This window comes from Argentina silus (assembly GCF_951799395.1).
Source record: "Argentina silus genome assembly, chromosome: X".
Classification (NCBI taxonomy): Eukaryota; Metazoa; Chordata; class Actinopteri; order Argentiniformes; family Argentinidae; genus Argentina; species Argentina silus.
This window is the reverse complement of record NC_139653.1, coordinates 48,338,773-48,353,492: the sequence shown is the minus strand read 5'-3', so window position 1 is coordinate 48,353,492 and position 14,720 is coordinate 48,338,773. Positions and strand designations below refer to the sequence as shown.

At 44.7% G+C, this 14,720-nt stretch overlaps 1 protein-coding gene and 1 long non-coding RNA gene across 8 annotated transcripts in view; both read right to left on the bottom strand.

Moving 5' to 3' along the window:
- Window positions 1-228: 228 nt before the first annotated feature.
- On the bottom strand, window positions 229-3,579 carry LOC310823251. Of its 2 annotated transcripts, none has more exons than XR_014554932.1 (12): window positions 3,539-3,579; window positions 3,052-3,098; window positions 2,816-2,861; window positions 2,546-2,576; window positions 2,289-2,345; window positions 2,046-2,099; window positions 1,797-1,873; window positions 1,526-1,617; window positions 1,176-1,245; window positions 902-955; window positions 596-732; window positions 229-396 (listed from the first exon to the last, which is right to left on the bottom strand). It is a non-coding gene; the product is annotated as an uncharacterized lncRNA (long non-coding RNA). The 2 variants fall into 2 exon arrangements; XR_014554933.1 differs by having other exon boundaries at window positions 1,797-1,860.
- Window positions 3,580-7,079: 3,500 nt separating this feature from the next.
- Window positions 7,080-14,720, bottom strand: part of LOC310823244 (oxysterol-binding protein-related protein 9-like) — a gene marked incomplete at its 5' end in the record, with an annotated part of 39,704 nt that continues 32,063 nt past the window's right edge. For all 6 annotated transcript variants that reach the window (XM_083696040.1, XM_083696036.1, XM_083696035.1 and 3 more), the window contains 8 exons: window positions 7,080-7,394; window positions 8,249-8,384; window positions 8,663-8,754; window positions 9,584-9,662; window positions 10,155-10,295; window positions 10,740-10,803; window positions 13,199-13,309; window positions 14,505-14,589. In XM_083696040.1, the coding sequence (XP_083552166.1) occupies window positions 7,320-7,394; window positions 8,249-8,384; window positions 8,663-8,754; window positions 9,584-9,662; window positions 10,155-10,295; window positions 10,740-10,803; window positions 13,199-13,309; window positions 14,505-14,589 (783 nt within the window). In that variant the 3' untranslated portion in view covers window positions 7,080-7,319. The remainder of the gene's footprint in view (window positions 7,395-8,248; window positions 8,385-8,662; window positions 8,755-9,583; window positions 9,663-10,154; window positions 10,296-10,739; window positions 10,804-13,198; window positions 13,310-14,504; window positions 14,590-14,720) is intronic.

Sequence of the window (14,720 nt, the reverse complement as noted above, 5' to 3'; positions counted from 1 at the left end):
TATACTGAAATGGTGATATGTATGCTACAACATTCAAGCAGCAGGGCTGTCATGTATCCTGTTAATCTTACATGGGAACACCTTATATCAGGATCAAACAAAGGAATATCTATAACATCATTGTATTAAGAAACATCCCATGTTGACCAGTACTGATCAAGAATTAAACCTGCACAACAACTCCTAAACACCTCACATCAAAACCATTCAAGCAGCAAGAGCCAGAAATAATTTAAATTTCATTTATTGAAACATTTCAACAAGTTAAGACAGTTCAGAATATATTGTAGATGAAACAGGCTGGGCATTCCCTGGTCCCATGCTCTGCTGCCCTCCAGTGGCCAAGGCTTCATAGACAGGGGTGTCCCTTGGCAACACTCCAGCACCAGAGACATCCTGCCAAATCCATAAGAACATATATACAAACGTTAGAAGAAAAAAATTAAAATAATCACACAAGCCATTGATGGAATTGTTATTGTTTAACCTCAGATATTTATGGAACGGTTATGATATAATCAAGGGAATCATTTGGCAGAATCTTCTCATCACAGGTTAAGGAGGAAGACAAGGTCACAATAGAATACACCCTTACCATGCTCAGTCTGCAGGTTCTCGATTCCCTGAATGGCCCACAGTCCAACCAGCTCTACAGGCAAACAGTCCAGCCAAGAAACTAGCTTGAAGCTCCACCTCCAGTATGTGAGGTCACAGGACAGCTGCTGCAGTCACCTGAAGAGGTCACAGGTGGTTATAAGAAGTGATTGGTGAGTTCATAGTACCATATGTGCCCAGGTTACTCAGTAATAAAGAACGTCCACATTAGAATTCAGGTCAGACATTTGTAAACATCACAGAAACCAGCGGAAAACCAAGTCCCTCACACCACATGTAGCCTCACCTGACAAGCAGTGTGGAATCCAGTCCATCCATTGGATCACCAATGCCTTCACACCTGCCAAAGACAACCAACATCAGACCCAACACATCACAGCTAGTATCTATAGATAACATGCATTGCACACTTAGCTCGGTCCACAACCCAATCAGAAATTAAAACAAAAGTCCTCAACAAGATCAGAGACTGGTTCTCATCCTTTAAGGTTGTGTGTGTGCAGTAATGTCATTCCCAAGAGATAAACATGAGCAAGTTGAAGATTCAGAAGTGTATGTACCATGAACATGTGGTCTGTACTCTGAAGGCCTGCACAGCTCTGGTGAATCCTGTTTCCAGTCGCTCTGCTCCTGCACGCAAACAAGACTAGAATTAGTCAAAATGAGAGGTTCTGCAGTGCATTGGACAAGTCCACAATATAGCTCAGTCCTCAACTAAATTAGCTAGAGCAAATATTAACCAGTGCATTAGCTAGGTCCACAACCTGATCAGAAATTAAAACAAAAGTCCTCAACAAGATCAGAGACTGGTTCTCATCACTCAGGTTGTGTTTGTACAGTCACTTAATTACTCCCAAGAGATCAAATCGCTTCTCTTGATCCCTTCTAACATTCAGGACAGCACATTTACCATGATCGATCTGCAGGTCATCTGGATTCCCTCAGCCTGCACAGCTGTGTGTACTACTGATCACCTCTTGAGACTTTGCAGTACCTCAGCTCCTGCAAGCAAACAATAATTAGTCACAATGCAATGAGCACTACAGTGCACAACTTGCTAGGTCAACAATCCGGATCAGAAACATAAAAGTATCCTCAAAGAGATCAGCGACCTGATTCATACTCATCATGTCAAGACTGTTCATGCAATAGCTTCCCATTATTCCAAGAAAACAACTTACTCTAGTTACTCCTTCCAGTCACATGACTGAAGATCCAGGACACCAGAGGTTCCACCATCAGGCTCTGCAATGTAACACTGTTAGAACAGGGCAACAACCAACGGAACAGTCAGCTTTAATATCCATGGATACCTCAGCTAGGAGCGAAAGACAATGCTCTAGTTCGTCATGGTTGATCAGCTGAACTATGCGGTCATCACTGTATCACAATCACAAACATGGGCACTGTAGTCTGGAGACTAATCTCACCTCAGTTTGTAGTCCTCTTCCAGCACTCAGCAAATCAGGCATTCACACTGGCTTCTGTAAACAATAACATCAGTTAGGTTTGTGCCTTGTGAGGTGAGACACACATCTTGATACGTTGATACATCAGCTAGGAGCGAAAGACATGTGCTCAAGTTCTTCATGGTTTAATCTGCTGAACTATGCGATCATCACTGTATCAGAGATCAACTCGTAATGCCTGGGAGAACAAGCTAGCAAGCTTACCATGACATGGTTAGGTTCAGATCCCCCCCCCCCTACATTGGGAGTGGATGCAGGTGTCTGTAAAGGAGAAACATGCATTAGTTATAGACCCTAGATTTGATACATGATCTAGAACACATTGATGTGCACCACATCAGGAAACAAGTCCTCTTTCATTCTTTTTCAGAGAGATTCCCATTGTTTTTTTAACAGTCATCATTGAAGGCACATGGTACTACACATTGTGAAGTTAAGGTATCATAGAAATAGGAACGTACCGTGGTAGCACTGTAAACCTGGGGTCTGCAGCTGTAAAGGGACAAAGTGAAGTTTAACACAAATGTTCATTCAATAAGACACCCAATTAAGGCCACGTGCTGTGGCTCAGAACATGCAATTGGTGGTTGCGGGTTCGTCATCCTGATATGTCAAGAGTAGCAAATGAGGTCATCATAGTTGCACAGGGGGGTCTAAGATTGAATCTTCAAGCCTCGTGTTCTAGAAGATTCAACAATATAGGAAACATAACCCATTTAAGAAAATCTTACCTCAATTGGACCTGGCAACGTCGTTGACTCTCCATCTCGTCAAGCCCTGCACGGAGAAGAGATAAAGTGAGCTCGATGACCATGTTGAAACGAATATGTACTTCGAAAGACGCTGCGGAACAGCCTCAGTGTGAAATGTCTCAGAAACCACTTCTGTCCACTACTCTTATTCAATGAATCATCTTCGGCTCTCAACAAATTCTGTAGTACAGGATTAAAGTGTAATTGTCTCTTACCGGTTAGCCTGCAGGAGATGCAATTAGATCTGCACATGAAAGGGATCCTGAAAGAGATTAGAGTTCATTAAATACCTAGCAGGAAAGTTAACCAGCAATGTCAGACAGCGGGCTATGCTAGTTAATGCTCCCATGCGGTGTCAGAAAGGTTGGCGTTTCCTCAATGTAAATCAGATGTCCCTACCAACATTTATTTCATCATAAAAAGGCATGGGAGAAACTAGTAGCAACATCACATACATCCGACAAGACAAATTATAGCCAACATTTCGCATCCAACATGTGGGACACACGTGGCGGAGTGGGCCTGCTAACTGACCGCTAGGCCACGCATCGATGATACGACAGATGAAATAGCTAGAAATGTCTAATCAAGGCAGCTAGCCAGGACACTGTAAATAAACTGATGACTTCATGAAGATCGCATTTACCGGCTACATTTCCATAATCTATAACACTACACATCGCAAGAGTATTGCAGTATTACCTTCTTCTGCTTTGAGTTGAGTCCTTCTGCTGAGTCCGAGGAGGAATGGAGACAGAAGGAAGGGTGGGAGCTCAATTTATGCAGGATAAGCGCATTGGTTTCTGGGAAAAGACACCACCGTCTTCTGAGATTGGCTAAAAACGAGCAACTGTTTCTCTGGTTTTGGCGAAGGAAATAGTAATGTCGAACAATGACATTACATTACATTGACAATGAATGCTAGTCAGATTTTAAATTGATATAGACAAACATTGCACTTTTTGTCATAATGATGATGAAACAATAGCACATTTATTTTGGGATTGTATTTATAGCTAAGTATTCTGGACTGACATTGCAAGACAACATATAAAGGCGTCTGCTAAATGTCAAAAATGTAAATGTTACAAACTTGATACAAATAAACATTACTAGTGATTTTGACTTGAAGACAGAGCATATGTTATTTGGACTACACATAAATGATTTCTCAGATGCCAATGCAATGTATGTTGTTAACCCTCTGTTGTTGTTGAAAATGATTACATTTATACCAGCTAATTTTCTATCTAAAAAAAGACATCGTATTTGTACTACAGTATACACTGTCTATGCAAAATTGAATAAATAATAAATCTTTTCCAAATTGTATACTGTTGTATACGCTGATAATTTGTAATGTGAATTGTTTACAATAAAAATAATAATACAAAAAAATAGTAATATCTAACCCCTTCCTGTGAGTTCCCCAGAATAGGTGTTATACCAAAACTTTCACATAGAAACTAAAAGTTTTATCAAAATCTTTGCTTTTTGGTTTCTATTCAGTCAGTCTAAAGTACATCAACCCAAACATTATGAATAAGAATGTGTTATTAATAGATTTGCCTGGATCAATAACTCAATAAATGAACAAAGGTGAATAAATTAATGTTTATGTGAATGTATTGTTTGTGTGTATATATTTTCTTTGTGTGTGTATGTGTGTGTGTGTATATTGTTTGGGTTTGTGTGTCCAATACATCCTACAGTAGAGTATGTATTCATGAACTAATATAAACACCATTTACTTTTTTTTTTTTTTTTTTTTACATTTAAGTCATTTAGAAGACACTTTTATCCAAAATAACTTACAATAAGTACATTTGTCTAAGTAAGTGAATAAACTATATATCAGTTATCGTAAGTAAAACCTTCCATAAGAACAAGTGCCATTGGCAGTCACAGTGCTGGAGAAAGGAAGAAAACTGTTTTTTTTCCCTCTCGTATAGAAGTGCAATCTCAGTGCCTCCCACAATTCAGTCAAGTCAGAGAATCTCACAACACAACACGTAAACTCAAAGAGATTTAATATTATGCATCAATAAACATGAAAATCTGATACAATCAATGGTTATGATTTGAAGGAAATAAAAAATACATTTTGTTTTGATTGCTCTTCTGAAGCGATACTGAGTGATACTGAAATGTATGGCAAGGCCTCAATTCAATATTAACTTACAAAGACAAAACATGAAAAAAATGATGGCTTTTTGAGTTTGTAACCTCTGCAAATTCCATTATATTATAACATAATAACCTACTTTAGACTGAAAATGATGAAATTCCACCTTTTCTAATTGGGCTGAAGTGAGCGTATTGTGTCTCCCACCACAGACAACCACTGCATAACTGTTTTCACTGCAAATGGTTCCTTTCTCCACACCAGAACTCCTCGCTCACTAAACTGCATATATGTGTTCTACAGCGGAGGCTGGTGGAGGCAGAAATTGGAGGACGGGCTCATTGTAATGCGTGGAACGGAATACGATACCATTCCTCATTCCGTTCCGTGCATCACAATGAGCCTGTCCTCCGATTTCTGCCTCCATCACCCTCCCCTGGTGTCCTGCTACCTGGCCTTGTACAGTATCCTGATAAAACGTCTATTGGGGGAGAAAATACACCAATCAGACTGTAGCTGACAGTATTGCACATAATGGGTTGGCTGGAGAATATATCCACTATGGTAACATGTCTTTCTATCTAGGCCGTTATGCTGAAAGTAAAAAAATCAACGTTTTCATCAAGGTTCCTCATCCAAACATCATGTTTATTCATGTTAAATTGGCGTCGCTCTGAACGAGAGGGAGTGATTGGTCCTTTTACAAGGCTGACATCAGACCTGTGTGTTTTCCTAAAGAACGACATCATTGGACAGGACATAAGCTAACCTGACAGCACGTTGGACCATCATCAACCACCCCGGGTCTCCCTAGCAGCACTCTCTATAAAACAATATCCCTGACCAGAGACAACCCATAGCCCCTAACCCCTAGTCCCCCAACCCATAGTCCCCTAACCCATAGTCCCCTAAACCCCTTGTCCCCTAACCCATAGCCCCCAATCCTTAGCCTCTAGCCCATAACCTTCTAGTCCCCAACCCCTAGCCCATAACATCCTAGCCTCCAACCCCTAGCCCCCCAACCATAACCCCTTGCCCCCTAGTCTCCAACACCTAACCCCCTAGTCCCCAAACCCCTAGTCCCCAGACACTTGGAGCTACAGTGCTACCATTTTGTTAACACTCATTCAATCCTTTCAGATCTACATGTGTCTACGGAGTATGGGCTAGGGGCTAGAGGCTAGGGAGTAGGGGCTAGAGGCTAGGGGCTAGGGAGTAGGGTCTAGAGTCTAGGGTCTAGACAGTAGGGGCTAGAGAGTAGGGGCTAGAGACCAGGGTCTAGAGTCTAGGGTCTAGACAGTAGGGGCTAGAGAGTAGGGGCTAGGGGTTGTTTCTGGACAGGACCCTAGCCACCTTCACTTCTCATCCAACCATGTCAACAAACAAAACAAATAAACAAACAAACAAACATTTGTTCATACATGCCTCGCGGGGGGTTAGGGAGGAATCAAGGGAGGAATCAAGTCTCCTTTTCTCACACCTTCTGTCCATCTCGCTAATGCACCCATCTTCTTCTTCTTCTACTGGTCCTCCAGGGGAGATTGACAACAAGATGGAGGAGTAACTAAAGGGGGAGACCCTGTGAGGGTGCGTCAGGGAGGAATGGAATGATTCCTGATGTGAAGTCTTCCACCACTTCATAACCTCAAATATTGACTATTGCCAGAAATGAAAGAGAAAAGGAAAATAAAGAATATATATATCCATCATATGTATACTCTATACAAACAGTTGTACCTAGTTGTAGGCGGACCCCCGCGGCCCCCCCTGCGTCGTGCGTTACCACCGTAAAGCCTTCCAACGCCCACAGAGACAGCTTCCATCCCTCAGTCAGCAGTTTCCCTGAGATGTAGAACGCTGTTTGTTTGCTTCAAGGTTGGTTGGATCAGAACACCCCCCCGCCACTCCTCCCCGACCCCCCCCCCGCGCCTGACCGGCCTTCCCTCCCCCCTCCCAGGGGTAAAGGTCTGACCCTGGAGAGATCCTCCAGTGAGATTGTGTGGGTTTGGTTATTGATCCGTAGGGTGCTGAAATGGCTCGGTGTTGTTTCGTCGAAGAGGGGGGTCGGGGGTGGATGTGGGGGTGGTGAAACAGGGATGGGGGTATTTGGGGACAGTATTTCTTGTGGGTTTTTTTTTTAAATCGCAGATGTTTCTCTTCATTTCATTCCATTTCTAAACTTGTAAAATGCAAAGCTGTGTACACATGTTCAATCACCAGTCAGTCCTAGTCATTCCAAGGCTTGGATAAGAAGTGGTTGGTCAAAGAGTTCTTATTAAGACTCGTGGTGTGTGTTTGTGTGTGTGTGTGTCAGGTGTGTGTGTGTGTGTGTGTGTGTGTGTGTGTGTGTGTTTAGCTTCAGTGTCGCTGCGATGCAGATCTCTTCAACAGAGGTTCGTCATAGACCCAGCACTCGCCGTCCTCATGGAATAACTACAGACAGGAGACACAGACACAGGAGACACAGTCAGAACTGACCAAAGACACACAGACAGAACTGACCACAGACAGTACTGACCAGTCAGGAGACAGACACAGGAGACACAGTCAGAACTGACCACAGACACACAGACAGAACTGACCAGACAATACTGACCACAGTCAGGAGACATATTACATTTACGGCACTTAGCAGACACAGGAGACAGAGTCAGAACTGACCAAAGACACACAGACAGTACTGACTACAGTCAGGAGACACAGACACAGGAGACAGAGTCAGAACTGACCAAAGACACACAGACAGAACTGACCACAGTCAGGAGACACAGACACAGGAGACACAGGAGACACAGTCAGAACTGACCGCAGTCAGGAGACACAGACACAGGAGACACAGTCAGAACTGACCAAAGACACACAGACAGAACTGACCACAGTCAGGAGACACACAGACAGGAATGACCACAGACAGTACTGACCACAGACAGACATCCAACAAGATCTACACATCACACGTTTACAATGAGCAACTATTTACTAAGTAACAATACCATCAATATTGATAATATCAGTCATTAACATTAACAGGATTAGAGCCTGTTCCTGACAGTGAACTGCTGACCTCTGTGTGTGTGTGTGTGTGTGTGTGTGTGTGTGTGTGTGTGTGTGTGTGTGAGTGAGTGTTTGTGAGTGATTGTGTGTGTGTGTGTGTGTGAGTGTGTGTGTGTGTGTGTGTGTGCGTGCGTGGTCCTACTGCTGCCAGGGTACAGTAGACAGACAGACGTGCGCATAAGAATAGACAAATGTATAATCATATAATAACAGATCCAATAGATCCGATCTACCCTGGTCTCCCAGGCCATCTCGCTCTCTTTCCTGTCCCTGGCCTCGGCCCGCTGCTTCTCCTCCAGGCTGTGCTTGGCCTCCGTCGCTGCATCAATGTCCCTCAGCTTCAGGTTCACCGTTACATCCTTCCACAAGCTGGGGGAGGGGGAGAAGAGAGAGAGAGAGAGAGAGGAAGGGGGAGAGAGGGAGAAAGGGAGGACAGAGGGAGAGAGGGAGGGAGGGAGGGAGAGAGTGAAGGGGGGAGAGAGGGAGGGAGAGAAGGAGGGAGGGAAAGGAGGAGGAGAGAGAGAGACAAAAAGAGAAGTCAAAAGACTACAGCAACAAAAACTGCTTTAGTGTCACACTGTATCCATCTGCAATGGATCGAATTGGGGAGATGTGATTGGTTTGAGTGAGCTGCTTCCTGTCCTGACCTCCGAGACTCGTAGTGCAGCTGCTCCTCCAGCCGGCGGACCTTCTTCTTCATGATGCCCAGCTTCTTGGTGTCGATGAACAACGCATTCTCCTGCAGGCAGCAGAATAAACATCACACGTGTCTCCCATCTCCATGTGTTATTTATGTTATTTAATATAATAATAATAATAATAATAATAATAATAATAATATGTAATATATATGTAATATGTAATAAAATAATATATGCCATTTAGCTGACGCTTTTATCCAAAGCGACTTACATTGCAGTGAGTGCATACATTTCAGTATATATGGTCCCGGCGGGAATCAAACCCACGACCTAAGTGTTGTTAGCGCCATGCTCTACCAACTGAGCACGCTTTAAGCAGACGCTTTCATCCAAAGCGACTTACAATAGGTACATCAGTCCAAAGTAAGTGAATCGACTACACGTCAGTCGTCATAAGTAAAACCTTCAATAAGAAAAAGTGCCATCAGCGGTCACAGTGCTGGAGAAAGGACGATGTTTGGTTGTTGATTCCTCTTCCATCTATCTACTGACACTTTGACGAAGGTCTCTTGACCGAAATGTCAGTGAATTTTCAACACTGTGATTTTTGCAAGTAAGCAGTGTTGTATGGAGTTGTTTTCTTTATTCAGACTTCTTCTCTCTCAACATTCTCCAGTGGGTTGAACCTCTTGCTTGTATGTGTATGTATATGCACCAGTGGAGGCTGGTGGAGGTAGACATCGGAGGACGGGCTCATTGTGATGCATGGAATGGAATGAGGAATGGTATCAAACACAACGATTGTTTGATACCATTCCATTCCATGCATCACAATGAGCCTGTCCTCCGATGTCTACCTCCAGCCGTGTCTACCGGTCTGTGCACTGCTGACCACCAGCAGAGAGGACAGTTCAAAACGTAACTCACCCCTGACGCCCACTTTGCATACATCACTCCGTTCCACTCTCCTTCAATGGAGCAGAAGGACTTCTTATCGTTGGGGGAACTTCAAACAAACATCACATCAACAATTAACAAGTGTACAGTGAACGTGTTCTGAACTTTTCTGAATATGAATATGGCGTAGGTCTGAAATTACATTTTTCCAGACTATGTCTGTTTTTTTTATTGTGTTTCCATACGTTTCCAGGTCTGGAAATGGTCAATATTTTATTCCATACTTTTCCAGACCTATGTAGGAGCCTTGATATGTTCGTGACACGCAGCTTTATCAAAAACCAATCAAATCAACTGACATTAGAATGTTCAATAAAATTATGCTTAGTTGCTATGGTGCCGCCTCTGGATTTGTATCTTCTCTCTGTGTTCTACACATGCAATAACAATGATTACCATGGCAACTATGCATTACAATTCCATGTCGGCCATCTTTAGGGGAACTAGCCAAATTGCCATGGTCTCAGGGACCATGTGCGTTCTACTCAGGCAATTTCTATGTCAGTGACACTAAAAACCTCTCTACTAGATGTCCTCTTACAAGATCTCGGCGGTGATCCTGTGCTTCTTGCCTCCGTAGAAGGGTTTGGTGTGGAACACGATGTTTGCGCTGTAGCCAGACTTGGAGCAGTTGATGTTGCACTCTCCTCCTAGCTCCACCCACGGGACCGTCAGGATCGACCTGGAAACACAGGGACATGTTAGCACTTCATAATATCTGCCATTTAGCTGACGCTTTTATCCAAAGCGACTTACATTGCAGTGAGTGCGTACATTTCAGTATATATGGTCCCAGCGGGAATCAAACCCACAACCTAAGCGTTGTTAGCACCGTGCTCTACCAACTGAGCCACAGAGGGCCTTCATATGGGTGTGCTACTGTTGTAGGATATGTGAGCCAGATCTGGGTCAAGAAAGGGTTTGAAATACTTCCTGACCACTGGAGGCTGGTTGAGGCAAAAAACGGAGGACGGGCTCACTGTAATGCATTTAATGGAAAGAGGAACGGTATCAATCATTCCTCATTCCATGAATTACAATGGGCCTTCCTCCGATTTCTACCTCCACCATCCTCCCCTGTTCCTGACCCAGGTGTGACCCAGGTGTGACGTGAGTCTGGTCCTACCTGCCGTAGCCGTTGGGGAAGGTGAGGATGTAGTGTTCGTCATGCTCCAAACACGACACACAGCCTGGAGGAAGCACACCAGAATCAGAATCAGAATAAGAATTCTTTTATTTGGCCAAGTATATTTGCACATACAGGAAATTGACTTGGTGAGGTTGGTGCATGGACATAAAAAACAAATAGCAAATATTGACAAGAAATTTACAAAATAGCAAAGTATTAACAAAATAGCAATAGCAAATTTACAAATTTACAAAAAAGAGCAGCAGAACAATACATCTTGTTGGCTGTGTGAGACTAAATGGCAATGAGGCTAGAGGCTGTGAAATGGTTATGGGGCATGTACACTATAAATTCGAATCATTTTCAATAATTATAAATTACACTGTCAGTACATTGTTTGTGTGACAGGGTGGGGGGGGGGGGGGGGGTCAGTGAGAGGCAGGGGGCTTGGTTGTGAGCCCCACTGCCATGGGGAAAAAACTGTTCAGGTGGCGCAAGGTTTTAGTCTTGATTGACCGGAACCTTTTGCCGGATGGAAGTCTCTGGAAGAGGTTGTGACCAGGATGGGAAGGATCAGTGATGAACTTTCCTGCTCTCTTACTGGTCCTGGAGTGGAACAGGTCCAGGAGAGATGGCAGGTTGCAGCCGATGACCTTCTCGGCTGACCGAATGATCCGCTGCAATCTGCCTTTGTCCTTGGCAGTGGAGGCAGTGAAGGCAGTGAACCAGACGGTGATTGATGAGCTGAGGATGGACTCAATGATGGCCACGTAGAACTCAACCATCACTTTCTGCGGCATGTTGAATTTCTTCAGCTGCCACAGGAAGAACATCCTCTGCTGGGCCTTCTTGATGGTGGAGGTGATGTTCTCCGCCCACCTGAGGTCCTTTGAAATTATTGTCCCCAGGAATCTGAATGACTCCACAATGTTAACTGGGGAGTCACAGATGATGAGGCCCCCCTAGGGCTGGGCTTCTCCTGAAGTCTAATACCACCTCTACAGTTTTTAGAGTTTTTCAGCTCCAAGTAGTTCTGGCTGCACCAGGAAGCCAGGCTGTCAACTTCCTCTCTGTAGGCCACCTCATCACCGTTGGAGATTAATCCAATGAGGGTTGTGTCATCCGTGAACTTCAGGAATTTGACAGAAGGGTGGCTAGAGGTGCAATTTTTGGTGTAGAGGGAGAAGAGTAGAGGAGAGAGCACACAGCCTTGTGGGGCTCCGGTGCTGATGGTCCGGGGCTCTGAGACAAGCTTGCCCAGCCGTACCTGCTGCTTCCTGTCTGTCAGAAAGTCAGTGATCCACCTGCAGGTGGGCTCAGGCACGCTCAGCTCGGATAGCTTGTCCTGGAGGAGAGCTGGGGCGATAGTGTTAAATGCAGAGCTGAAATCCACAAACAGGATCCTGGCGTAGGTGCCGGGGGAGTCTAGGTGCTGGAGGATGAAGTGAAGTCCCATGTTGACTGCGTCGTCTACAGACCTGTTGGCTCTATAGGCAAACTGCAGTGGGTCAAGGAGGAGATTGAGGTGGGTGAGCACGAGGCGCTCAAAGGTCTTCATTACCATAGAGGTCAGGGCGACTGGTCTGTAGTCATTAAGGCCTGTGATCCTATGCTTTTTGGGAACAATGGTGGATGTTTTGAAGCAGGCAGGTACCGTGCATTCAACCAGTGAAGTGTTAAAGATGTCCGTAAACACTGGAGACAGCTGGTCTGCATAGTGCTTCAGTGTGGAAGGGGAGACAGCATCTGGTCCAGCTGCCTTGCGGGGGGTTCTGTTTCTTTAACAATTTGTTGACGTCTCTCTCCTGGATGGAGAGAGGTCCGACGGGGGGGAGGGGGCTGTAGAGGTTAGTGTCTCTGTCCAGGCTGGGAAGGAGAGGTGTGATAACTGTGGGGGAGGTTTGGTTTTGTGGGTCAGAGTCAGGGCTGCTTCATTGTCTGTCGATCTACAGTCGTTCAGGTCATTTGCAAGTCTGAGGTCATCCATAGAGTGGGGGGATTTGGTTTTCTGGCAGTCTGTGATCACTCGAAGGCCTTTCCAGACTGGCGAGGAGTCGCTGGCTGCAAACTGTTGTTCTAGCTTCTTTGAGTACTGTCGTCTGGCCTCCTTAATCTCCTTACCAAACGTGTACTTAGCCAGTCTAAACCTTTCCTTGTCTCCACTCCTGGAAGCCCTCTCCTTCTCCAGACGAAGCTGTGAAGCTCTTGAGTCTTGCTGTGAACCAGGGCTTGTCGTAACTCGGGGCTTGCTGTAACTCACCCTGGTGCGTGTTGAAATACATCTATCACACGTCACTACATGAGAACACACCCTTTCATCCGCTGTTTGAAATTGTATTCGCCCACAGCTTCACACACTTCCACTGAGCAACGTGTGTGACTTCCTATGCGAGGTAAAATTGGTTGGCAGCTTGTTGTAAGAGTGCACACACGAGTGTAAGAGGACACCATCTCACCTTGGCCAATGTTGTGGACTCCAATAGACATCCCTAAGAACTTAGACTTGGTCCAGATGTGGGCGTTGAACTGGATCTTTTTGCTAAAACATTCTGCGTAGAATGCAGAAACTGGGGAGGAGGAGGAAGAGGAGAAGGAAGAGGGGTAGGAGGAGGAGGAGGAGAGGGAGGACAAAGAGGGGGAGGAGAGGAAACAGTATGGTTATCATAGCTACCTCCTCTGGGAGAGCCAGATCCTAATTCTGTAACTATCCTTAGCAAGTATCACAGCCTGAATGGAGCCTAAACATAGCTGTCAAAGCCTAAATGTAGCCATCACAGGCTAAATGTAGTCTAAATGTAGCCATCACAGCCTAAATGTAGCCATCACAGCCTAAATGTAGTCTAAATGTAGCCATCACAGCCTAAATGTAGCCATCACAGGCTAAATGTAGCCATCACAGGCTAAATGTAGTCTAAATGTAGCCATCACAGGCTAAATGTAGTCTAAATGTAGCCATCACAGCCTAAATGTAGTCTAAATGTAGTCTAAATGTAGTCTAAATGTAGCCATCACAGCCTAAATGTAGTCTAAATGTAGCCATCACCGGCTAAATGTAGTCTAAATGTAGCCATCACAGCCTAAATGTAGCCATCACAGGCTAAATGTAGTCTAAATGTAGCCATCACAGCCTAAATGTAGCCATCACAGCCTGAATGGAGCCAACACAGCCTAAACGTAGCCTAAATGAAAGCCATCACAGACAGAAAGCCAATGAGGTGTCTGTCTGTCCTAAACGTAGCCATCACAGCCTAAACTTAGCCTAAACATAGCTGTCAAAGCCTAAATGTAGCCATCACAGGCTAAATGTAGTCTAAATGTAGCTATCACAGCCTAAATGTAGCCATCACAGCCTAAATGTAGCCATCACAGGCTAAATGTAGCCATCACAGGCTAAACGTAGCCTAAATGTAGCCATCACAGGCTAAATGTAGCCATCACAGGCTAAACGTAGCCTAAATGTAGCCATCACAGCCTAAATGTAGCCATCACAGGCTAAACGTAGCCTAAATGTAGCCATCACAGCCTAAATGTAGCCATCACAGGCTAAACTTAGCCTAAATGTAGCCATCACAGGCTAAACTTAGCCTAAATGTAGCCATCACAGCCTAAACTTAGCCTAAATGTAGCCATCACAGGCTAAACTTAGCCTAAATGTAGCCATCACAGCCTAAACTTAGCCTAAATGTAGCCATCACAGGCTAAACTTAGCCTAAATGTAGCCATCACAGCCTAAATGTGGTCTGAAGGGGGGTTGATACTCACTGGGGGGGTGGTGAGAGACCTGCTCTGCTACAAAAGACACACTGTTGGCTGAAGACCATGGCACTGGCCCCTCCCCTACCGGCTCCTGGATCAGGAAGAAGGGACAGGTCAGTTGAACAGTCGAAAAACATGGAAGGGAAACAGAAATGTGTCACAAACTACAAGCTACAGCTATATGAATGGCAGTTGGAGTGAGAGGAGTGTCTCTCTGCCACG